Here is a 25933-nt window from a genome sequence, read left to right on the forward strand (position 1 = left end):
TTCGTTCGCTATACGCTCACTCACCATTTGGTTGCAAATTAGCTGTTGTCGATGTTGTCATAAATGATAGTGCTGCACCCTTTTGGTAATGCTACCAGTACACTATCGCCGAACATTCGCCCGAATGTTTCGCCTAAAAAATTATCATATTTATTTATAAGATTTTTTTTTTGTTAAATCACATATTCCCATACTGTTAGGTAATCCACAGAGCTGACACCTCATAAATGAACATATAAGACATGTTATTCGTTATGTCTAGCCTGACTGTAGCTATGCTATACTATACATTTAAAGATGACTATTTTCAATGCATTTTTGCAGCACCTACCTAAACCTTTATGCAGTCTGGTCATGAGCAACCACCCTGAGCATACACACTTTATGGACCGGGTGAGACATTATAATAACTACTTTAATATGACATCGATTGGAGCAAAACAGGTTGTAGCTGAATTGTTGACTGAATTCTGTTGGAACTTAAACACTAATTTATTACAAATTTCAACCATTCTCAAAGTTTCCGTAGCAAAACACGGGTATTCCGCTAGTATACATATATAACAATTTGAACGAATAGTGCTTTTAGCCTCTAGGGTCATCAAAATAAAAAAGTTCTTGGGTCTAGGTCTTACCATTCCACCTACTGTTACAGCTATACTTCCCTATAGGGAAATTCGCTAAAACGAGTGAGGAAAATATGAAAAGGACTTGATTTTGGAGGCACGTACATATACAGGTCTCACCCCTACAAACATCTTTCCATGGTTATAGGTACCGGTAGACTCTTTGTAACACTGAGCTAGAGATACAACAGGATGCAACACTAAATGAGAGAATCGCAAGACTTGGCCGCCATTTGTACTAAGGGCTAACTAAAGGGGGTACTAAAGGCCATTAGTACAATTTGAATTAGGAGAATTGGGGATTGTGATTGTACATGCAATTTTCTAGCAGAGTTTCTGTGCCAGTACAACATCCGCTTGTATATCTAGCTCAGTTGGAATTTGTTAATCCAAATTGTAGAATATTTCTTTAAAAGAGTTGTCAGGAATAAAAGTATGGATCAGTTTTGGACCTAGAGGTTGTGGAATAAAGCATCTGTAATGTAAGTGATGGGCAATGACCTAAAGTAGGTATCCTGAAGTAGGTAAAGTTTCTCATCTAATAGTATTATCAATAAAAACACCAGAGAAAAGATATATTTTTATTTTAAATACAAATTAGTTTATCACATACAATGTTAACATTTATGGAAAAATATATTTTTGCTATTAAGTGCTAACCCACCGTAACCTGTCGCACATAGTTTTCTTTCAATGCCAGATTTTGTAAGACATTAATTTGATTTTGGGTTTTAATTTGAATTTCAAACAACTGCAGATGATCTCCTAAAAAAAAGAAATATTTTAAAACACAAAATACACACACATTATAAAATTTGAATAAAAAATTATTACACATCTATATAATAATTCTTTCCCTTGGAAATTTGACTTTTGGGCCTTAGCCTTGAAGATCTTAATTTTAATTTCAGTAAAAATAAACAAATTAAGCTAAAAACAAGTATATGAACCAACGTGTGAGGATGGACAATGGAGGTTAAATCACTGGTAACTGAATGAGTTATTTCAAGACACGGATATTGTAGTGGAGGTATGGAGTAGTCTTAGGACGCTAGGCACCTAAGACAAAAAAAAAGGTATGGAGTAGTGAGATGAGATCGGCAGTACATGCCATGAGAAAAGAAGACTCCTTATCAAAGTTAGTTCTGGAGAGGACACCAGGAGGCAGAACACCCCGTGGAAGACCAAGGGTGAGATGATTGTACCAAAGTGGAAAAGGAGATTGGGGGAAAAAGGAAGAGGCTAGAGATAGACTCGAATGAAGGCATTGTGCTGGGTACCGCACAAGTTCTCTAAGTACCAATTGGGGTGCCAGTGGTCACAGCAGTAAGCTGCCAAATTAAAAAAAATATACATAAAACAATAAATTGACAGCCCAAATGTAGGTACAAAAATGTTTAAAATAATTTTTTTTTTACCTAAATTCTAAACGTTCCTGGCCCCCTCTTCCCAGTGGTTATTTGGTACCCCCAGCCCCGCCCCCCTTGTAAAAAGGTTAGATGGACGCACATGATCTACTTTAGATAAATATTACAGTGTGATGTTTAAACAAGGTTCTAAGTTTCTTTTACCTTATTGTAAGAAGAGTCTTTAGTGCAAGTCAGTGGACAGAAAAAATACAGAGTTTTATCATTTATTAATGGAAACAGTTCATGCAAGTTTTTGGTGATGAAGATGACTCTGAACCATTTGATGTAGGACGAATGTTTCGATTTCTTGATCAATGTCCTTGTTTAGGTTATGTTGTTTGATGTATTTTACGGTCTTTCAACACGATTCAATACTGTACATACTTAACCAAAATAGAATGCAATAAATCTGTGTGTTCGCCTCCTCTTTACTAGTGTGAAAAGAAGCAGGTATGGTAAGTATGGTGGGCCCTCCCAATGGCTAAGCCACTCAAAAGCTTCCACCCAAGCAGGACACTATTTGTGCATGGTGGGCCCTCCCACTGGCTAAGCCACTCATAAGCTTCAACCCAAGCAGGACACTATTTGTGTATGGTGGGCCCTCCCACTGGCTAAGCCATTCATAAGCTTCAACCCAAGCAGGACACTATTTATGTATGGTGGGCCCTCCCACTGGCTAAGCCACTCATAAGCTTCCACCCAAGCAGGACACTATTTATGTATGGTGGGCCCTCCCACTGGCTAAGCCACTCATAAGCTTCCACCCAAGCAGGACACTATTTATGTATGGTGGGCCCTCCCACTGGCTAAGCCACTCATAAGCTTGTCAAGATGATTCATGTATATCTCTTGGTCAAGAACAACATTCCTCATTGACACCTTTTGAGACCAATTGACATCAAGTAGGTACTGAAGAAGACTGAAGATGACTACTGGGACAGTCATTTGCCATACAGCAAAGTTTTGGATTGCATGAATACATTCACAGATAGTTTAGTAAACTATACCTCATTTTTTAAGTAATCCCGGATAGTTTTGCTGTAACATCCACTTTCTTGTACATTTACAGTGGTCCAAAACACTCTTAAGCATTTCTTCTAACTTTCTTGCTTTCTCCTTCTCATAAATCAATAATTCCCTGAAAAAGAGTCAATTCAGTTTTAAAAACAAACAGTCAAAACAAAGCATACTGAATCAATATGGAAAATAACATTTTATTACGGTAAACTTTTGTGGAAATAATTTCTTTATGTCATTGAGAATCAGGTATTTAGGGACTTTGTATGACTTATTTTTATAAATAAAACACAATCTCTGCATACAATTTTTTAATTTAATCTGTTCAGTGTCGATGATTAAGAAAAAAATTAGTTCCTGGTGGTTAGAAAAGCAAGTATCTGCCGATTCCTCAAAGACATCAAACTGGCCAACATGCATGTCTTGTCCAAAATACACAGGGATGAACTAATGTATTAATTGGTTAGACATAAATCACATCTATTCAGTAACATTTTTGGGATTCAATAACATTGACTTCTGCTTGTAAAATAACAAGTTTGAGTATCATTACACGGCAAAGCGGAAGGGATAACACTTGAAATCTGAGTGAACTTATCAAATTTTTTTTTTAAGTTTTGTTTTTAGATTAAAATTTTTTTATATTTTGACACTATGGAAAGAGAAAAAACTGCATGTTCACCTGAGATGTTTTGCCTCATTCATCACACTGTCGTTTTTCATCTCCAGCAGCCCTATGGATGTGGTGAGCCTCTGAACCTTCTGTGAATAATCTATCAACCTTCTCTCCTGGTCACTACTGTGCTGTCGATATCTCTCCAGTCTCGTCATCAGAGAAAGAATCTGCTGCTCTAGCACTTCGACTGAACATAATATTTCTTTTATTAGGTTTCCACAGATTTAACAACTTAAATTAGTTAATAATATTTCTGTGTTCTAGAAGTTGTAGTCTATCACACTATGTACATTTCTCCAGCTTGTTTGACATATTAAGGGGATCTTCTATTGTTATTACATCACTAACACCAATGTCTATAATATTTACAGCAGGTTAAGTCTCTGTAGCAGTCAGAATGATGTAAGGAGATAATAGATTACCCCCAAAGATGCCACACATACTGGCAAAATGCACTTTGGGTAATAGACTACAAAAACATCATGGACAGACAAATAAAAAGATAATAGCTAATATACATAAACTATTATGACAAATCCGTTGGTGGTTGATACTTGAAAAACACAGTTGATATTTGCAGAACAGGCAAGCTAGAGTTCTTTTTAGTATTTCTCAGATCATAATCTTTTATAATCTTGTATCACATTGCCATTGGAACCGGTAACTCTAGGTGTTGAAGGAGACTTGGTCTCAACCTGTGTATAGTGTTGATACGTAAATGATATTAAAATTTTATAATATTTATAAAACACTTGGGCCTTGATTTGTCTGTACTTAAAGTAAAATATTTAGAAAAAAATTTTACATAAAGCTTCATGACAATAGTAATGCAACTAATAGTGAACTTTTGATTTGTAGCAGCTAATCTTCTTATCAAGTTAAAAAGATAGTTTAGTTTAGACAATTGGAGACAATTGAAGGCATGCTATGCAGGATGAAATAGAGAATGTTTTTCAAAGAATTTTTTAAGTATGTTTAAACTAGACTTTGAGCAGCGGGTATGTCTGTTGTTTGTGTTATTTATAAAACCCCATGAACAGCCATTGTTTAAGAAATATTAGTAATATATGAGGGTCATCCATATTGTAAAGCACGAATGTGCATCCCACGCAGCACAGATCCTCCACTACTGTGATTATGTGCGCGGCCGTTTGACCCTTCCTTCTCTTCACGGTACTTAAAACGACTTCATCACGCCATTCAAAACAATTAAGAGAGGCGTGGAATGGTGTCAGCTTAAGTTTTTTTTAATTCACAACAATGCCTGGCCTTATGCCTCAGCATGAACACGGCAAGAACTCCAAAGTCTGAAGTGGGAAATCTTTAGTCATCCTCCCTGCAGCCCTGACCTAGCACCAACTGTCGGGGAAAACGGTTTAGACACTCGAGTTTGGAGCTCTACAGTAACAAAACTATTTAGAAAAACACAGAGTATATGTAAATTTCTGATGATTAATTCTAAGTATTCCTGTGAAAACAAAAAAAATTTTGCTCGTTTAGAAATTTTTTATGACAGCCGGAAGGTAAAAAAACCCCTGTTACGAGGCATGTTTTTTAAGTAAGTACCGTTTTTAAACTTCTCTGTTCCAGCGCTGCGATTGGCATTTTGGACATTTGCGCTGTATATGTGCATCTATTGGCAAGCCCTAGCCGGAAATTTGACAAAAATCGGCCGTGTTTACATCCGGTATCGAGCATTCAAAATGGTACCGCCAATTGAGACTGCCGCCGACTGTGAAGTGCGCGCTGTAATTAGATTTTTATGTTCTAAAGGTGTGAAAGCCACTGAAATATGTCAACAGATTAGTGAGGTGTATGGCGAGAACATTTATGAGTGATGGAATGGTACACGAGTGGGTAAGGGCATCTAAAGACGGCCCCACCAACGTTCATCATGAGTAAACGCACTGGGTACTGGGGACAGTGACGCTGCCCAGTGCGTTGCTCATGATGAACGTTGGTGGGGCCGTCTTTAGATGCCCTTCTGTGTTCGCTGGCCCTTACCCACCTGCGTACCATTCCATCACTCATAAATGTTCTCGCCATACACCTCACTAAGCTGTTGATAAATTTCAATGGCTTTTATACCTTTAGCATTTAAAACTCTAATTACAGCGCGCACTTCACAGTCGGCGGCAGTCTCAATTGGCGGCACCATTTTGAATGTTCGATACCGGATGTAAACACGGCCGAATGTTGTCGAATTTCCGGCTAGGGCTTGCCAACAGATGCACATATATAGTGAAAGTGCCCAAAATGCCAATCGCAGCACTTCAACGGAGAAATTTAAAAACGGTACTTACTTAAAAAACATGCCTCGTATTAGAGTATCAAAAAACCATGTTATGAATTTAAAACTCGCTCAATATAAACTGGGAACGTCAGAACTTAATCCAACTTCAATACAATTTTTTACTTCACCCAGAAAGTTTTTGTTGTTAATTTTGTAATTTAACTAATTCTCAAAAACGGCAAACACTAGAAAAAAATTTCAAAGCTTGATTTGAAGGTGATTGTGTTTGTATTTAATGTATTTATACTGCATATATATATTAATGTATAGTCCATATTGTTACGCATATTATTTATATAAATAATTAACATGTAACTGTATGATCTTGCACCTGCAAAGGGTGCAGAAGCCATCGCCTGCTCAGGAATCCAGTGCAGCGTCGCCACAATGGACCCCGAGCGTAAGGTGATTCACACAGTATATGTCACTGACGGCTAACTCACAGGACACATCATGTTTTGCATTCTTTAAAAGGATCCAAAGTATTACCACCCCAAAAATACCATTAATTCACCTCAGTTTGTCCCCGATTCTAGTTGTGATCACATCGCTAGAAATAGGTGCCAAATGTAAATTGTCAGTTTCGGAATATGCTATGATAGTCAGTGAGTGCTATATGTTTTTTTAGAAGTGAGGGAGAAGTGATATCCAGTACATCAAGAAGTGCACGAGTGTTTGGGAAGATCATAGTAAATATTCAGTTAACAGCCCATCCCCTGCCCAGTGTCCAGGTGTTCAATAAAGCAACGTACGGGGTAAGCGCCCGGTCAGAGGCGGTGGTAGTCTGGAAGTGACCTAATCGGCCGCTACATCATCCAAATTGAATGTTAATTGATATAAATAATATGCGTAACAATGTGGTGGAACCTTATGAATATTCCAAATACCAAAACTATCACCTTCAAAACAAGCTTTTTCAACTTTTTTCTAGCGTTTGCCGTTTTTGAGAAAAAGTTAACTTAGAAAATTAACAGCAAAAACTTTTTGCATGAAGTAAAAGTTCTGAAACCATAGTCTTTATATATATCTATATTGTATTAAAGTTTGATGAGGTTCTGACGTTCAGTTTGTATTGTGCGAATTTTCAAAGTCATAAGATGGTTTTTGATACTCTAAAAAAGGGGGTTTTTGTTTTTTACATTCTGTCTGTCATAAAAAAAATTCTAAACTAGCTAAAAAAATGTTGTTTTCACAGGGATACGTAGAATAAAACAACGGAAATTTAGATATACTCTGTCTTTTTCTAAGTAGTTGATTACTTTTCTGTAGAGCTCCAAACTCGAGTGTCTAAATTTTTTCCCTGACAGTGTAGTGATTTTCATCTGTTCTAAAGTTGAAAGAATTTTGGGTGGAAAACGGTTTGGAAATGACGATCAACTTAAAGATGCGGTGACAAATCTTTCCAGGCTGATGTGTATAACATCGGAATAGAGAAACTGGTCCTACGTTACAAAAAGTGTATCAACAACAATGGGAATTACATAGAAATGTAGAATGAAGTGCTGTGGTTTTGTAAATAAAGTTTGGTATTGATATCTTAGGTCTTTATGCTAAAATGTTCTTTACATTAACCCTCATAACTAAACACTCAATGCTATAGTAAAAATGAAGGTAAACCTTTTGTGTTAAACATATTATGTAATACATCCATGAATTTGTAAGTAATTGCTCAAAACCTGTTGATAAAAATATTCTAAAAATACACTGTAAATGTAAGGTAGACCTCTCAGAAAACATACTTTTGCTGGCCATCTCTTCAGGTGATTTTTTGCACGGACTAGAAGGTTTGTTTTTCCGCTCAGACATTGATTTATTCAAAGCGTCATGGACATATTCCAGCTCTTCAAGATACAAAGACTAAAATTCAAATAATTTTATCAGTGGTGGGAACCAAGAATAAACTATCTTGACTAAAAGGCTTAGGCTGTAATTAGGTTTGTAACCCGGCAAGTTTTTAATTATTTCGAGATTTAGCTTGCTATATAATCAAACCAATTAGTTTTTTTCTCATAATTTAAAATTATTGGTAAATTCCAAACATAACAGGTATTTAGGTTTACAAGTGACAAGAAAAAGTCCATAATAAATATTTAAGCAAACTCGACCCTATAACTCAATAATTCGTTTATTGAACAAAATATAGACATATTTACATGTATTGGTTACATCAAAATAACATAATAAACAATGGCATTTAACTTACAATATAAAATTAACATAAAACATGTTGACTCATATATTTTTGTTTTTTTTTTTGCTTTTTTGTTTTAAGATTTAACCTCACATATTTTATACCAAAATGTTCGTCTTTGGTGTGTAGATTTGCAAACTGGCCTTAAATTTGTCAAAAACCTTGGGCTCTGTCCCAGTGGCTTTTAACGTTCCCATGTTATCCTTATGAAGAATATATTTGTTTAGATTATGATCAGCTAGATAATTTAATTGCTGTTAATGTCTTAGTTGCAATGGAAACATGTGCTACAAACATTTACTGACTTCGTTGAAATGAGATATTTATTTACTATTTGAATTTGGGTTGGCGTAAATATTAAAATGAAAAGAAACGAGAAAGCCTGGACATTTTGATATACTAAAAATAAACTGAATTAACACTGTGCTGCATTTCTTGAGCAATCATTGAAAGAGCCGATTTGCAAACTATGGAAACATAGGAAAGTCATAGAACACCACCACCATGTAGAAAAAATAGAAACAATGTTTTTTTTAATTTATAATTTATAATCGTTATTATGGACAGCCTAATGCGGCTATGAGTGGGAAATATTTGTAGAAAACACGTAAAAAAAAACAAAGATCAGCTTTTGAAAAATGAAGATATTTACAAGAAATGTTGATTATATCAATCTGTTATGTACATCCTAAGTATTTCCATAATCTTTCAGTCGACTCGTTTAAAGTCATCAGAAATTATTACTGCTATTCGTTTTAAAATAACATCTGTAATACTTCGCAATTGCTCGAATTCGAGCAACAGGTATACTAGTATGTGTTACTGTATGAACTTGTCTTACAAACTTTGATTATGATACTTTCATTATCCAGTTTCTCCAGCGCTGCTGGCTTAGTTATAGATTCAAACAAAATAAACAATTTTATTATTAAATACTCACAAAACATTGAAAATTCACTCAATTTGTATTTAGGGCTCACCAATACATGAGTGTACTTACCAAGTATTCCTTACCTTTAATCCCAACTGAATTGCTTTTTGTAAAATCCGGTTCAACTTCTTTGTATCTTCATCAAGATATCTTTGGTATACCTCATACTTTTTGTTCTCTGTAATTAATGTATGAATATGTTTTAGGTTTAGTTGTATTAGTTACATTTTGTGAACCTGGGACAATACTTTCCCTAGATGAGTAACCATAAAATAATAATAACTACGTAATTAACTACAGTGGGGTACTGTAGGGAAAACACTTTAAGGCGTTTAAAGGGAGGGCTCCACCTTATAATGAAAAATTTTAAACTCACCAAGCTTTGACATGCACCCAAATACATAGTAAATGTGTGGAAATTAGATAAATCGTAACGCCATGTGCGTAAAAGAGGTCAAATAAACTATAAAGGGACCTCTAAAAATAATTTGTTAGTAAGTAGTAAGATGTCAAACAATTTTGCCTTTGCGGCCTCTGCCTATTTTTAGTACATAAAAACATTCAAACAACAAAAAAAATAACTCCAAGAAATAGATAGTCATGAATTTAAGTCGGGTTTCATAATGTTTCATATGATAAGAAACTAGTAATTAATCCATTGACTACTTTTCAGAACTAAAGACAATCTTAATTATTTTGCTTCCCTTTTCTTTATAAAAACATTAACATTAACATTAACATTTTTGTTTTAATATTTTTACAATACAAACAAAATAAAAATTACTGTTACATTTTTACCTTCAAGGGATGGTCTCAGTTTGCTCAGCTCTTGATTTTCCTTGTTTAGTCTTGAAATCTGCTTGTTCAGAGCATCGATAAGTTTTTCAGACTCAACTAGCTTATTTCTAAGCTCATTTAGTTCACCGTTTCTCTCATTTGCTTCTTTCAATTTCTTTCTCAAGTCAAGAACTTCTTTTTCATCAACATCTTTCTCAGTTTCTCTTAATTTCCTATCGGAATCTGACGGCTCAGTTTTCTGCTTTTGTTTGGATTGTTTAGTTTTTTTTGGTGCTTTGGATTTTTCTATAAACTTATCTTCCAAGTCCTGAATTTTTTCTTTCAGCTTTTCATTTTCTTTTTTCAATTTGTCATTATTTATCCTATGAAATTTTAGTATTTCATTTTCTGAGCTATTGTTGTTGGAATTTTTCAACATATCTAAAAGTCTATTATTTTCATCTTCACAATATTTTCTCTCACTTTTTTCACTAGCCAATGCTTTTTTGAGATCATTTACTTTGCTATTCAAAGATTCTTTTTCCTTTTCTATAGACTTCAACTTGCTCTTTATAGCTTCACTATTTTCCCCATCAGTGCTCTGTGTTTCACATTCTGATATTTTCTTTTCCAATTCTTTAATTTTATTTTTCAATTCTTCATTTTCTTTGGAAAGCTTTTTACACTCAGATTTTAATTGTCTTATATCATTTGATTGATCTGATTCCATGTTTTTTATTTTGTCGATTAGACTTTTAATCTGATCTTTAAGTTCATTGTTTTCCTTCTGTAATTCATTTTTCTCCTTGGATATCGAGTCAAATATAGCTTTATCCGGGCCTGATAATAAACTCTTTATTTCACTTTCAAGAGATTTTACTTTATCATTTAGTTTCTTGTTTTCAGTTTGAAGATCATTATTTTCTTTTACCAGTTTGTCAAGATTGGAGTTCTGAATTTCTATCTTGGGACTCTTTGATTCTTCTTCTAGGGATTTTATTTTATCCAAAAAGGATTTAATGTCATCTTTTAGTTTCTTGTTTTCATTCTGAAGCTCAGCATTTTCCTTTAAAAGTGCTTCAAACATGGTTTTATCCTGCCCTGATAGTAATTCCTTGATTTGGTTTTCTAAAGATTTAATTTTTTCATATAGTTTCTTGTTTTCGTCCAATAGCTCAGAATTTTTTGTTTCCAGATTTCTTCCTCCAATTTCTAATTCTGTGACTTTATTTTCTAAAGACTTAATTTTGTCATTTGAATTCTGGATATCTTCTTTCAGTTTCTTGTTTTCTTTCTTCAGGACTTCATTTTCTTGCAAAAGTGCTTCAGATGTGAGTTCATCAGATTTTGACGGCAAACTCTTCAGTTTATCTTCAAGAGCTTTTGTTTTATCATTTAATTGGTCATTTTCTTTACGTAGCTCATTATTTTCTTTTTCGAGTTTACTGATCACAGGTTTCTGATTTTTTAATTCATCTTCAAGAGATTTAATTTGATCTCTTTGTAAATCAATAGAAGCTTTTAATTTAGTATTTTCACTCAGTAAAGCAGTATTTTCCTTAGTGAGATCTTCATACAAAGCATTATCTTTTTCTGGAAGGGAACTGTTCATTTGGCCCTTAAGAGTATTTAAAGCGTCTTTTAAATTATTGTTTTCAATCTGAAGTTCAGAAATGTCTTTAAATTTCTCTGGTACAGGTACTCTCTCCTTAGATGTTGAAGCTTGTATTTTACCCTCCAAAGAACTTATTTGTTCTCTTAACATTTTATTTTCATCTTGAAGGCTAGCGTTTTCATCGACTAATATTTCATTTTTCTTTTCTTGAGCTTTAAAATCTCTTACTTCGTCTGCTAAGGATTTGATTTTGGCATTAAGTTTTTTATTCTCATCTTGTAATTCCGTATTCTCCTTTGATAGATTCTCAAATATACTTTCATCTTTTCCTGACAACAAATCTTTTAATTTATCTTCTAGTGATTTAATTTCACCCATTAAAATTTTGTTTTTGTCCTTCAAATCAGCATTTTCATTAATAAGATTATCGGAAATAGGTTTTTGAGCTTCGGTTTTTAAATCTTCTATTTTATCTTTTAATGACTTTATTTCGTCTTTTAGAGCTTTGTTCTCCTTGGAAAGTTCTTCTTCATGTTTATCTAGCGATTTGTCCTTGGCTTGATTCTCTAAAGATGCAATTTGGTTGTTCAGTTTTGCTATTTCATTTTCAAGATTTTTATTCTGATCTTGTAATGATTTATTGTCCTTCAGTATGTTCTCAAGCTTATTGTTTCCTGATAACAAATCCTTGACTTCATCCTCAAGGGATATAATTTTATCTTTCAACTCTTTGTTTTCACCCTTCAAATCAGCATTTTCTTTAGAAAGATTTTCAGTCAAAATTTCATTTTGTCCCTGTGGATAATCCTTCACTTGATTTTCAAGTGATGTGACTTTACCTTTTAATTGAGCAATTTCTTCTTTGAGGTCTGCATTTTGCTTGCTAAGTTCCTGAGCATCAGGTATTTCTCGATCTGCCTTCAACATTTTTAGTTCGTTTTCAAGATAATTGATTTGACTATTCAAATCCATGACCTCATTCTTACATTTAATAATATCTTCAGATTGATCAGGCCCAGGTTGGTTTTCTTTTGCCTTTAAATCTCTTATTTCATCCTGTAGGGTTTTTATTTTTTTGTTAAGCCCTTCATTTTCATTTTGAAGATTGTTTTTTTCTTCAGTAAGATTTATTTTCCAATCTTCTTCTTTCCCTGCTAACAAACTGTCAATACTGTCTTCAAGTGATTTGATTTTTCCTTTTAAATTCAAATTTTCGTCCTGTAACCCAGCATTTTCTGCAGCAAGCTTACTTAGTTCATCTTCTTTAATTTTCAAATCCTTCATTTTGTCTTCAAGGGTTTCAATCGTACCTTTCAACTTATTATTTTCATCTTGTAGGGTATTTAAACTATCAGGTTCCAAAGGACCATGCTTTTCTTCCTTTGATTTTAAGTTAATTATTTCACCACCAAGAGATTTGATTTCATTATTTAACTTTTTTATTTCATTCTGAAGATTAGTGTTTTCTGAAACCAGTTTGTCGAGTTCTGGTTGTTTTACTTCATCTTTGAAATCCTTCAGCTCATCCTCTAAATACTTGATTTTATTTTTAAGATTTTCATTTTCATCCCGAACATCTTTGTTTTCTTGAGAAAGTTCTTCAAAGACAGATTTATCATTTCCTGATAGTAAATTTTTGGCTTGATTTTCCAGAACTTGTATTTTATCTTCCAGTTTCATATTTGAATTTTTTAGATCTAAGTTTTCCTGAGTTAGTAATTTAGAGTTATCCTCAATAAATTTCATTGTCTCTTGACAGAGTGTTTCATTGTCTTTAACTTCTTTCTCTAGCTTTTCAATTTGGTCTCTTAAGTTCTGTATTTCTTTTTTGAGATTGTAATTTTCTTTTTCGTATTGTTTGTTATCTACAGATGGGCTTGGGGAGGGAAGTAAATCTGTATCTTCCTTATCAGTTAACTTTGCAATTTTATCTTTTAGCTCATTATTGTCTTTTGATAGTTTATTATTTTCTTCTTTGATTTGATTTAAGTTCTTTTTGAGCATGTCTATTTCATCTTTAAGTTCTTTGATTTGAGCTTCTTTCTCATTGGTTCCTCCTTCATCAATAGTTGAAAAAGGTATGATGGCAGTTTTCTCAGACGGTGATATATTTTTGTCTTCCTGTAATTTTTTCAAATCTTTTTCCAAGTTTTCGATGATTTTGTCTTTGTTTAAGACTTGTTCTTCACATTTTTTTTTCTCAATATCAGCATTAAGTTTTAACTTATTAATTTCTTCTTCTAAACTTGTATTTTCTTCTCTAGGATGTTTCCTATTTCCATCTTCTAAAGCCATTAGCTTGTTTTGTAAATTCGCTATAATCTCATCTTTTGATGTTTTTGATTCTAAAATTGGTAAGGTCTGATCCTCTAAAGATTTTATTTTGCCTTTAAGAGCATCATTTTCTGCCAACAAATCATTAAGTTTGTTTCTTAAACCATTGATAGTTTCATCATTTAGACTCTTAGGTTCATCTTGCCCTAAATTGTTTTCTTCTTGTCCAACTCCTACAGCCATTATTTTACTTTTAAGAGACTTGTTTTCTTTTTTCAAATCATCCAATTGCTGAATTAGTTCTTGGAACTCAGCAGCCACATCCTGTTTAGGAAGGGGTTGTTTTTCAAAATCCTCAATTAAAACCTTAAGGTCATTATTATCTTTTTTCAGCTTTTCTATTTCGTCATAGAGAAGTTTTATTAACTTATTGTCATTATCTTTAGCTTCCTTTAATTTTTCACTTTCCTCCTTAAGTGCGGCATTTTCTTTGACCTTATCTTCTAATATTGTTGTCAAATCATCGCCAGGTTTATCTTGCAAATTACTTTCTTTATCAGTAACAGCTAAACTCGACTTCTGTTCATTGCCATCTGTTGGGGCTGCGTTCAGCAATTTACTTTTTTCATTCTGCAAATCTTTTGTAAGTTTATCATTAAGTTGCCTCTCATTATTCAGCATGATTTCCAATTCTCTTACTTTGGATTCCCACTCACTACAAAGAGGTAAGTTTGATAACTTATCAGAATCAAGATCATCATTAAGAACCGGTAGTTTCATTTGATATTCCTTGAGATCATTTTTGGCTTTTTCAAGTTCATTGAGTAATGCATTAGCTTTGTTTTGTTCTTGTTCTAAATCTATCTGTAGCTTACTGTTGAGTTCTCTCTCGTTGTTCAACTCTTTTATTAGGTTTGCTAAGTCACTACTATTTCCATCAATTAACTGGTTTAATTGGTCCTGTAGTAAATTGCTTTTCTTCTTTTCTTCTGCCAAGTCTTTTTGTAAGACAGCCACTTCCTTGTCGTGATTTTCAAGCAAATTCTTTAGTTTGTTGATTTCTGACACTTTACTTGGAGAGACAGAAACTTCTTCTTGGGCTTGCTTTTCTTGCATATTTATAAGGTCTTTCAGATTTTTTATTTCATCCTCTTTCTGCGCTAGGTCAAATCTTAAATCATTAATAATTTTGTTGTACTCTTTTTTATCTCCACTAGCCAAAGCTTTTATTTCATTTTGAGCTGCTTCTAAGTATTTTTTACAGTTATCATTTTCTAAATTAGCATTTTGTAAGGCGTTTTCAAGCTCTAAAACCCGATTTTGTAATTTATTATTCTCGTCTTGCATTTCTGAGTAAAGATTTTTCATCACATCATCTAGTTCATTGTTTTGCTTTTCAGGATCATCATTAACACTTTGAATAATATTTTGTAAATCTCTTAGCATGTTTTCAGTATTTTTTAACATTTCTTTTGTTTTCTTCAATTCTTTGTCCTTTTTGTTGAGCTGCTCCAACAAATCATCCAGCTGGGTTTGCAAGACCTTCGGCTCCTCCTGTGCCTTAAGTTGAATGCAAACATAATAAGAAAGAAAATAGTCTAACAATATAACAGATATAGAACATCATTTAGACTAGCAAACTATTTTCATGATCAAATGACAGAAATATGTCAATAGGAAATATATATTTGAAAATAGTTTAATTAGGAAGCTAATATCGACTATATAATGAATTAATATAATTGTAACAATTTATTTGTATAGTTGTGTTAGAGTTCTGATTACATTTTCAGATTTGCAAATAATCATTGATCTATGAAAATCTCCACCGAGTAGCTGATGTCTTTTATTTTGTAGAAAATTGAGGATATTAATTTCCTCAGAAGAGGAGCTTATCCCTATCCCAAGGTTGCACCAATTGGTTATTTCTCTGCGAATCAAGTTACTTGACTCCTATGGAGGCAAAAAAGTTAAGGAATGGATTCAGATGAGAGAAAAATTAGCAGTTAAATAACACTTTATAAGGTACTGCTCTATTATCGTTAAACTCAAGGCCAAGCTGAAAATATTTACAGTTTATTGATTCAAATTCAAGAGTTTAATTGATTAGCCTACATTGAAAATCTGATTTGAGATGTGAAAGGCATCACACATTGTACAAACAAATCATGTTTACATTCAATAAACTGCCTGGATAGCTGAGTGGTTATAGTGCTCGCCTAGCAATCAAAAAATTGCCGGATCGATCTTGAGAAAAGTCTGTAGCTTTTTGATGGTTAAAACCTGGACCAAGCTGTTTATAATCATTGGGGATTAAAAATTATCCTGACAAATGAAACAGCTGATCTTAGTCAGTAACAAAGCTATACACAGATCATTTTCACTCCATTCTACACTTATCTTTCAATCATATTGGGGTTAAAATACGCACTTAGGTGGCGTCCCCATCTCATTTTATAGTTGATAAAATAATAATAAATACTACAATTTATTTTACTACAAAGTTAATTTTTCAGAGTAAAATTGTTTCTTTGAAGGACAAAAGAAAAAATGTTTTTTTGTATGTAATGAGTTAAAAACTGACCTCTGCCATAAAATTGATGCGAGTCAGCAAATTCTCTATTTCATTTTCTTTGTCGGCGATAATATTCTGATTATTATTGTCTTTTACTTCTTGAACCTGGAATTGAAGATACTTGATTAAGAATCAAACATGGAACAAATGTTTAAATGACCCTATTTTTCTTAAGTTAAATAGTTTTATTCTTTTAGTTAAAACCATAATAACCGTTTAGTTTTCAACTTTTCATTACTCTACAAAAATAGTTTACAGTTTTTGGAAAAGTTTAAATTATTACAAATAGTTCAACAGTTCAGTTGTATATTAATAATACTATTTTAAACTAGCACTACTATCATAAACTGGTTCTACATTTGTCTTGTCTTAATCCATTCTTTAGTCAGAATCTTTTTCCAATACAACTTACCTCAGGCATGGCATGAATGCGGAAAAGTAACCGTTCTATTTCGTTTTCTTTGTCTGCAATTATATTCTTCAATAAGTTCTTGTCTCTTTCCAGATCACTGATCTGCTCTTTTGGCTAATTAGAAAAACACCATATTATTATCAAGCAGACGAACATATGATAAAGAAACAATTCAGGAATACATATCAATTCAGGTAGCTATAACATTGTTTTTAAACGTTTAAACTCAAAATCTATAAATACTTATTCGCCATCATTTAATAAAAAAAACCATACCAATAATAACCCCGCCTCTTCATTTTTTTAACCAATTTTTAATAACCAGTGTCTTAAACATTTTGTTATGCAGGTTAACTTTTACAATGAAGTTTCACAAATTAACAAATTCAAACCTAAATGAAATTGTCTCATCTGAATATAATTGGTAGTTTGTAATGTTTATGCTAACACACAACAATAGGTTTATAGGTTAAGTTCAGTCTTGTATCAATAGTCAAAAGGAAAGACAATAAACACTGCACCAGCTAATTGATTTTGCACTGTTGCCATCTTGTTTTCAAGCATACCTGCCTACGGTACCTATTACTTGCCTAATAAAAGCACACTATTTTGTGTTGTTTAGTTTAAATACTGGAGTGTGAAAAAGTAAAATGAGTGCAGCAAAGTAAGTAAATACAGGAATCAACTACTTTTCATCCTATAATCAGTGCAAGTAAGTCCAGTTTGTCTTGCAACTGTAGAAAAAAAATTGAATACAGTAAAACCTACTTCATTGCTTGAGTGAAATAAATATAATCAGCTGATCCAATTAAATTGATATGAAAGGACCTGATATGTTATGACATGTTTCTTCATCAATTAGTTTGCACCAAATATATCAGCGTAAAAAATTTCAACTGCTGAAGATATTTTACATAGGTATTGTGAACCGGATACTTACATCAGACATTGTGTGGATTCGTGTTAGCAGATTATCAATTTCATTTTCTTTATCAGCTACAATATTTTTCAGTATTTCATTTTCTTCTTGAAGCTTTTCGATTTGTTTTTCGAGCTAAAACAAAACTATGATGTTATTATTTTTATAATTTGAACACAAATATGAAGGTTGTTTGTGTTAAGCATTTTACCTACCTAGATTCAACTACTACGTAGGATAACTTCATAAATTTAGACACCCCAGAACAAATGCTATGAGATTTTCCAGTCTTATGATTGTGTGGTTTTAGCTAAAACTTGGGTTGTAAATTATCTTCAGTGACAATCTCTAGCTTGCCACAAAGTTTTTGTCATAAATAAGCTCAGCTTACAGCTATCATCCTATTTTATAGTTAGTCCAAAGAAGGCCCACTTGAATGCTGGACGGTTGCCTTTTGGAATAGATAACTTGCTAAAATGTATCTATAGGCTAGGGTTCTGACCATCGAAGTATATAAAACAACTGGAATGCTAGGTACGTGTTCACGAAAGCGCGCCGTTGTGGCAGCCTTCCCCCATCACCATGGGGGACCCAGCGGATTTTAGCCAATTCATCGAATAGTGCGCGAAGTTGTTAACTCGCTCCTAGCCTTCAATAACAAAGATTAAGTACAATAATGTTTATATATTTGTAATGTGCATCAAATGCAGGATGTAATGGTATAAATAATTTTTACTTTTGATTTGAAATAGAATTTCCATAGTTAAAAAGAGTCAAAAATTTCTTCATTGTGACATGAAAAAGTTAGTATGCGAGGAAGTATTTTATTTTTGGGCCAGAAGAAAACTTTAAGCGACAAAGTTGTAGTTTAAGAGTTGATTTTTAACATGTGATCGAGCAATTTACAATTAAGTGTGCAGTTTGTTTTTAGTAGAGTGATTAATAGCGCGACGAGGTTGACTTTATGTCGCACCAACCTCCTCACTCCAGCAACTCTTTATGTTTTTGCTACTCGATCATTGTAAAGCTAAATAAATTGTAACCTTATTAATATTTGATAAAAGTTAAAGAATTTAACTATTCTATGGATGTGATAATATATTTTATTTATTTGCAGAAGATAAATATTAATACCGGTAATATATGGGCTGCAGCTGAGTTGAAGAAACCCTATGAAACCGACTTTTCCGCTCCATTGAATGAAATACTCAATGTAATACAATTTACAATTGTGTACTAATTCCTCCCTATAATAATAATAATTTTTAATAATAGATGCATTTTATCAGCATACACGAAATTTCAAGGAAATTTGTGTACAAACCATGTTTCAAGCAATGACATTTCTGACGAAAGTCACGCTTTGAAACTAATGAAACTGATATGGACACTATTTTATAAAACAGTTTGTTTCTCCAATACGAGAAACATTATGAATGAATGTAATAAAAATAAATTAGGTGCAAGACAGAGATTTTTAAGAAATTAGTTTTGTTTCACAACGTGTAATGTATTTAAGCACGATTGTGGACATAATATTCTTAGAAGTTCAGTTTAGTATTATTAACCAACCACTTTTCTCTTATGTGTGATGATATGAATTTTAAAACATATACAGAATAGCAATAACACTAAAAACATTTTTTTTTACTAATCGTGTCTTTGCAATATTATACAAATACTCCTATTGTCAAAGGAACGAGCCCAACAATTTGATTTTTAAATTTACTATTCAATTGTTGTTTATTTATTTATTTTTCAATGATTGCCTTTACATTAAATACTTTATAGGTTTAGTATTTATGACCTTATTAATTAATTGCTCTGAACCTTAATATTTGAAATTTCTCATTAATTACCCAACAAACCAGGATATTAAAAGATCCCTTGTTACAACTAAACAAAGGAGGTTAGTTGTAACACAGTTTAGTTGTAACACAGTTCACAGTTCTAACACATATGTACTTATGTGTTACCTGTATTAAAAATGTATTTAGTATGACTATTGATTGTACTCAAAACGTTTCTGGGAGTACCGTTAACAAAAAGATCAGCGGAACCAGGGAGGACGGCCCGCGGCGCGATATATAAATAACCTCTTTGCATTACTAATTACTCCATTACACACGACTAGAAAATTTTATTTGAAATTGCTTGGTTATATGCTGAAGATCATCTCTTTAGCTACAATTTTGTCACTTAAAGTTTGCTTCTGACCAAAAAATTAAAAAAATCCTCGCTTAGTAACTTTTTCATGTCAAGGTGTGATATTTGTTTAACATTTTTAGTTGTTAAAATTCGAATTACCATTTAACTAAGATTATATTTATACTGTCAGATTCTGCAGTTAATGCAGATTCCGAATATATAACTTTAATTGTAGTCAACCTATTATGCACGGCCAGGAGGGTATTAACAACCTCGTGCACGGCTTGAGGAACTGACATATCTGCGTCGAGTCCCCCTTTGTGGTGGGGGAAGGTTGCTGAAACGGCGCGATTTTTATCCCAAATCTCCTATCTACCTGGTGTTCCAGTTGTGTTATATAGTTCGATAGTTCTGACTCATTTAAGGGATAATAAATATTTAAAATCTGAGGGAATATTGAGGTGGAATTCAAATTACTACATTTGGTGTTAAAATGATACATTGTTCATGTTGATTCCTGGTCAGTTTTCATCCAATGTAGCCTAACTGATATCATAACTATTTAAGTTAAAAAAAAATTTAAAAAGATCAAGTTTTGGAGTAATTTCTTTTTTTTTAAATGAACTTCATTTAAGTTGTCCAAAAATCAGTTTTCCTACCGAAGTTATAATGATAAGGTGTCAAAAATTCAAACTTTGGCAAAGTATAGCAACTTAGCGCACTTAAATATATATTTTATCTTTAGGTAATAAACTAAAAATAATACTGGTTAAACCTCAGTGGCAGGGGGGCTTGTGCCTAAAAGATTATATTTTTCCTCGTCTTCATTACCATCAGGTTGGATTCCTTCTCCTGCACCTGCCTGGAAAATAAAATTAAAATTAGGCAATAATAAGAAATTGAATACTTCACAATAAGCTTTACAACTGAAAAATTGAAGATATACTTGCCAAAATGATCATCATCTACCCTTTGAGGAGGAAACCACTAGACTAAATCAACCTAACCTATGACCTCTTATTTGTGTAATTTGAGACTACACAAACATTTTTTAATTTATTGGTATAAATGCTCACATTGTTCACTACATTTAAGAAGTGTTGCCTCCTAAACTCTTCATCTAGTGCCCATGCTCGATGGTCTTCGCATGAGTCTGCTTTCTTCAACCGATGATCACTGCGCTTTTTCTCAACAGGTTGGCCCACAAAAGCATTGATCCTTTCCTTTAAATAGGCCATCCTGAACCTGTCCGAATGATTTTTAATATATATATATATCTTTAGAACACTATTAATAGACAATTAATATCTAATTTTGTTTATAAACATTTATTTTGGACAGATAATTTGAATTGGAAAAACACAGTTTTTTTGTTATAACAGATGGATTATTATTTTTATTGTTAACTAATATTGTCAGCTGGAGCTCCACAGCACTTATGAGGAAAATGAATTGTTATAAACCATACTGACCTATGAGTAATTTGTAAAATACCCCCGCCGCAGCAAACCTGCAGACTAAGCAAATTTTCATTTGCCTGAATTGAAATATGGACAATTAAATCTACTTAAATAATATTAGTTAAATGAGCACCTGTTTGCTGCTACAGAAAGGCTAATAAAGTGTGTTTTTTTTATAAAATAGGTATTAATAGTTTAGTATTTAAAAAAAACCCGCCACAGCAAACCTGCAGACCAAGCGAATTTCCATTTGCCTGATTGGATTTACACTAAAATGTCTCCTTAAAAATATCACATTTATTCCCTATGTAAATAACATTAGTTTAACGAGTACTTAGGTTTGCTGCAACAGGGAGGGTAAAAAGGTGTTTTTTTTTTTGTAAAATGTTAATAGTTTAGTATGAAATGAATGCATTTTCCAATTTTGATCAAAATGTGATCATAAACAAGCAAAGTATAACAGTTTACTTATTCTCCATAAGAATAACATAGAAATTTTAAATTTACAGTTTTTTTGAATTTTCTCCGTAACCATTAGGCGCACAATAACGCTTCAATACACTAAATTATTTGTTTTTTTTAAGCTTTACAAAATGGTTTGGAAAGAAAATGCTAAATTTTAAGTTTTTAGGGTCAAAAATGGGAAAACCCAATTTTTGCCCCATAAAACCCCCCATAAACCCCTGTTTTCATAGTCCGATCAAGCTGGTTCGCGAACTTGTTTAAATAAACGTAGGTTTACACGTTTGTACCAAATTTCATCAAAATCAGATGAATTCTGCTCGAGTTATTGCGCTAACGGACACATATATAAATATATATATATGAATTTGAACGGATGGTGTTTTTGGTCTCTAGGGACCTTAAAACGAAAAAGTAAATCGGTCCCGGGTCCAGGTCTTACCATGAGTACCACGGTAATAGCTTATTCCTTATAGCCTAGGGGAAATTTGCTAATAAATAAATTTGCCAAGTTTGATCAAAATATGTCCATAAACAAGCAAACTACAACATTTTACAAAATTATCCATAAGAATAACATGGGAATTTTAAATTTACAATTTTTTGTATTTACTCCGTAACCAATAACAACACAAAAACACTTCAATATACTGAATTATTTGTATTTTTAAACTCTTTAAAATAGTCTAGAGAGAAAATTTTGAAATTTTGTGTTTTTATGGTAAAAAATGAGAAAAACCATTTTTTACCCTGTAAAACCCCATTCTCATCATCCGATCACGCTGGTTAACAAACTCATTCAAGTTTATCCCGTATTACACCTTCAAACCAAATTTCATCAAAATCAAACAAAAATTACTCAAGTTATCACGTTCAGAGACACACAATACTTGAGTATATTTAGTTGATTTAAAGGGATTTTAAATTTTTGTTATTTATTAGTGGTGATGTTTTTTTCTGTACAAGAATGTTATTTTTTTTATTTTACTAGGAAACTTTTAAGATGCTATTGTCTAGGCATATTGTGTGCGTGTGTGCAAATGTTGTACGAGTGTGTCGGCTGCTTCCCTTCTGCCATTGTCATGTGCCGCCTCTAGCCTGCTCATCAATGCTTATCAGTTCAGTAATTGATACCTGCCCCGACCTTGGTCCTTCTCTATGTCCTCCGTTATCTCAGCGTCTCTGCCAAACTCTGTCTCCATTCCCCAACTTCTTAAAGGCAGCTCATGTAAATGCAAAATCTCTTTTTTGTCACATGGACAAATTTCGTACAATCTTTCAAAATTCCTCAATAGACATAATTTTAATTTCTGAAACTTGGCTCAAACGTTTGTTAAATGACAAATGTGTTGAATTATCTGGCTACCACATTTTTATAAATGACCGTCTCCATAAGTGTGGTGGAGGAGTTGCTGTTTATGTTAAGTCTCACTTTGTACTTTTAAAGCTCAGAAACAGTGGGTAGACCTGAATATTTGTTTTTTGGAATTTTGTGTTAAAACACATTTTTTGATTTGTGTTTGTTACAGAGCACCTCACATAGGGTTCTTGGCGGAGTTTGGACAGCATTTGGTGGGTCTATGCTGCCTCGCTATAGTCATGTCATTGTGATGGGTGATTTTAACACTGATCTACTGGGACCACTTACTTATGACCAAACTATACTTACAAATGTGTTTTTCTCCTGCAACATTACCGTCTCGCCTTAACTTGCCACACATCACACTGCCACTGCTCACACACTGCTGGATATCATAGCTGTTAGTGACCCATCCCTAATCGCCCACCACGGTCAATATTCGGTCAGAATCCTTAACAATGAACTGGGTCACTTAAAAAACAAATTAAGAGTTAAATTAAGAGCTCTCTTACTCTAACTAAATCAAACTCACCAAAATATTACAATGCTGACCCATCTAGCCCAGCAGTAACCTTTCACCAGAATATGAGTGAAGCCGAACCTACCTTGAATGATAGCTCCAAAGTCACTAGATCACCAATCCCAGAGGAAGCAGCCAAAGACATCATGCAACCCACCCAGTTATCACTTCAAGACTTGTCTAACTTCCCTCCTCTGCCAGAGCCACTACTGCACAAGCAACAGCAGTGTAGTGAAGTGAATGGTTCTCTGTCAAGATCAACTGATGGCAGCGACAGCAACCCACAACAGGCGATGGAGCGCAACACATCAGAGGTGTGCACAGCCCAGTCTCCTTCTTCAGCTCCGGGGCTACATCTACCAGGTGAAAGTGTCATGTGTTGTGCATAGGGACATTCCAGAAGGTGTGCTGGGAGTAGTTGATGGATGTATAGATACAGCAGGAAAAGCTTTTGTAAATATTAGTAATAGGGGAGATAAGCAAATAAATGTAAGCAAGGGATGCAGTAATCTCAATGATAACGGTTTTTTTTGGGGGGAAATAAACATGCTTATTTTTCATTACAACATCCAGGGTTGTGCCAAAAAGTTAGAAGAGTTAAATATTTTTTGTCAAAGTACCATAGTCAATATAAAATATTACTATTGTCTGAGCATTGGTTAGGAGATGACAATAAAGAACTCCTAAACAACTCAGGATTGTCATATGTATCGGGTTATTTTAGAAAGGAAGGTGAGAAAGGAGGCTCTTGTATATTGGTTAGCAAAGCGTTATTAGATAAAGCTAAATAAGTTGTTTTAGATTATGAAAATCTGGCTATGATTTACATTTTTGAATTTAGTGTAATAGAGCTTACCCTGAAATACTCCACCTATTTCATTCTATCCATTTACAGAGTTCCAGATAAACATAATTTTGAAATATTTTGCACCCAATTAGAATTATTACTAGAAAGTTTGGCAAGTAGGAAAAATTAAAGCAACATATAATTTTAGGTGGAGACTTGAATGTAAATATATTGGAAAATGACAAGTATTAAAAAATGTTAAGTGATATAGTTGGTGCTTATGGCTTGCATTTATGTTTCAATGTACCAACTAGAATAGCTAAAAATTTGCAAACTTGTATTGATCATATAATAACAAATTGTTCTGTCAAAAATACCCGGATATTACAACCAGGGCTCTCTGATCATACTGCTTAACTAGTGGAAATAGCTATCTCTGAACAGACCATTAATAAAATAAACGGTATCAGCATTCTGACACGTACTTCCTCCCATAAGTTTGTCAACAACCTTTATCAGCGGTGAGAGTAAATATACGGAAATGGGATTAGTACAATTTTGTTCAGTACAACATACTAAATTTTTATCAAAATCGATCGGGCCATTTTCGAGAAAATCTGATTTTTCCGGTGTGAGTGCTAAAATTATATTTTGTACCTTATTTCTTTTACCGACTACGTTGACAGGTCATAACAGTTGCTATAGCTCACAATAAGTCATTCCATTAGTTTGACTTGTTGAACAGGTTTGTGTATCAATCTGTTGGTGGTTTTGATTAAAAAGCAGGCAACAACTTTTACATGGGGATGGAATGTCTACAGTAGTTGTATGAATAGTCAGAGGTGGCGTCCCCATCTCTTATTGATGTAACAACTACATGTTGTGCTAGCCGTAGATTGTGGGATTGATGGGTAAAGTGCCGAATCCAAAATAGAATCTTGAATAAATTCCTCTTTATAAATTGATTTACAACCTACTTTCATTTAACATATATGTCATCAATTATCAGTACTGTCTTACTAATATTATAAATCTGAAAGTTTGTGAGTGTTAAAAGTCAAAAATGGAAAGAGAAATAGACTAGATAATGAGCAGATATCTATATATATAAGGATATCTGGCTTTCACCCAGAAGGCCCGGGTTCGATTCCCGGCATGGGAACCAAATGTTGGATATAGTATACAAACATTTCATTTAAATAATCTATGGTTTATATTTTGTATTGTCTTTTCCAGCTGCTATGAAAATATGAACTTTTATAATTTTGAGACATATGATTTTTGAATGAATTGTTATGTTGTGATTACAGGAATATAGTTTGGTAGCATTTTACTATGATTGAGTAACTTTTCTTTTGTGAATAATCAAATTATTTTCTGCTCATTATCTAGTCTATTTCTCTTTCCATTTTTGACTTTTAACATTTGGCGACCTAGACAGGACTGTATGAGTTCTTAACCAGATAGTCACTATTGAGATA

At 33.2% G+C, this 25933-nt stretch overlaps 1 protein-coding gene across 1 annotated transcript; it reads right to left on the minus strand.

The window, feature by feature from the left end:
• Positions 1–3730: 3730 nt before the first annotated feature.
• On the minus strand, positions 3731–21108 carry LOC129003975 (putative leucine-rich repeat-containing protein DDB_G0290503). The gene is made up of 8 exons (XM_054432338.1): positions 20940–21108; positions 20639–20725; positions 17737–17850; positions 16797–16910; positions 16394–16489; positions 9942–15369; positions 7761–7862; positions 3731–3915 (listed from the first exon to the last, which is right to left on the minus strand). Exons 1-8 carry the CDS (start codon positions 21099–21101, stop codon positions 3731–3733), a joined length of 6288 nt encoding a protein of 2095 aa, XP_054288313.1. The 5' UTR covers positions 21102–21108.
• Positions 21109–25933: the final 4825 nt, after the last annotated feature.

The sequence above is a fragment of the Macrosteles quadrilineatus genome, unplaced genomic scaffold, assembly GCF_028750875.1.
Source record: "Macrosteles quadrilineatus isolate MER2022 unplaced genomic scaffold, UCM_ALF_1.0 Scaffold_1__1_contigs__length_201487025, whole genome shotgun sequence".
NCBI classification, from domain to species: Eukaryota; Metazoa; Arthropoda; class Insecta; order Hemiptera; family Cicadellidae; genus Macrosteles; species Macrosteles quadrilineatus.

Bases quoted from the DNA above. Each gene is read 5' to 3' on its own strand.
- LOC129003975 (XM_054432338.1), bottom strand. From the start codon at position 21,101: ATGGCCTATTTAAAGGAAAGGATCAATGCTTTTGTGGGCCAACCTGTT. The intron at 16,490-16,796 runs GTAAGTTGTATT...CTTCAATTCCAG, and splicing joins GCATTCATGCCATGCCTGAG to GTTCAAGAAGTAAAAGACAA. The intron at 7,863-9,941 runs GTAAAAATGTAA...TGTATCTTGAAG, and splicing joins ACTGAGACCATCCCTTGAAG to AGCTGGAATATGTCCATGAC.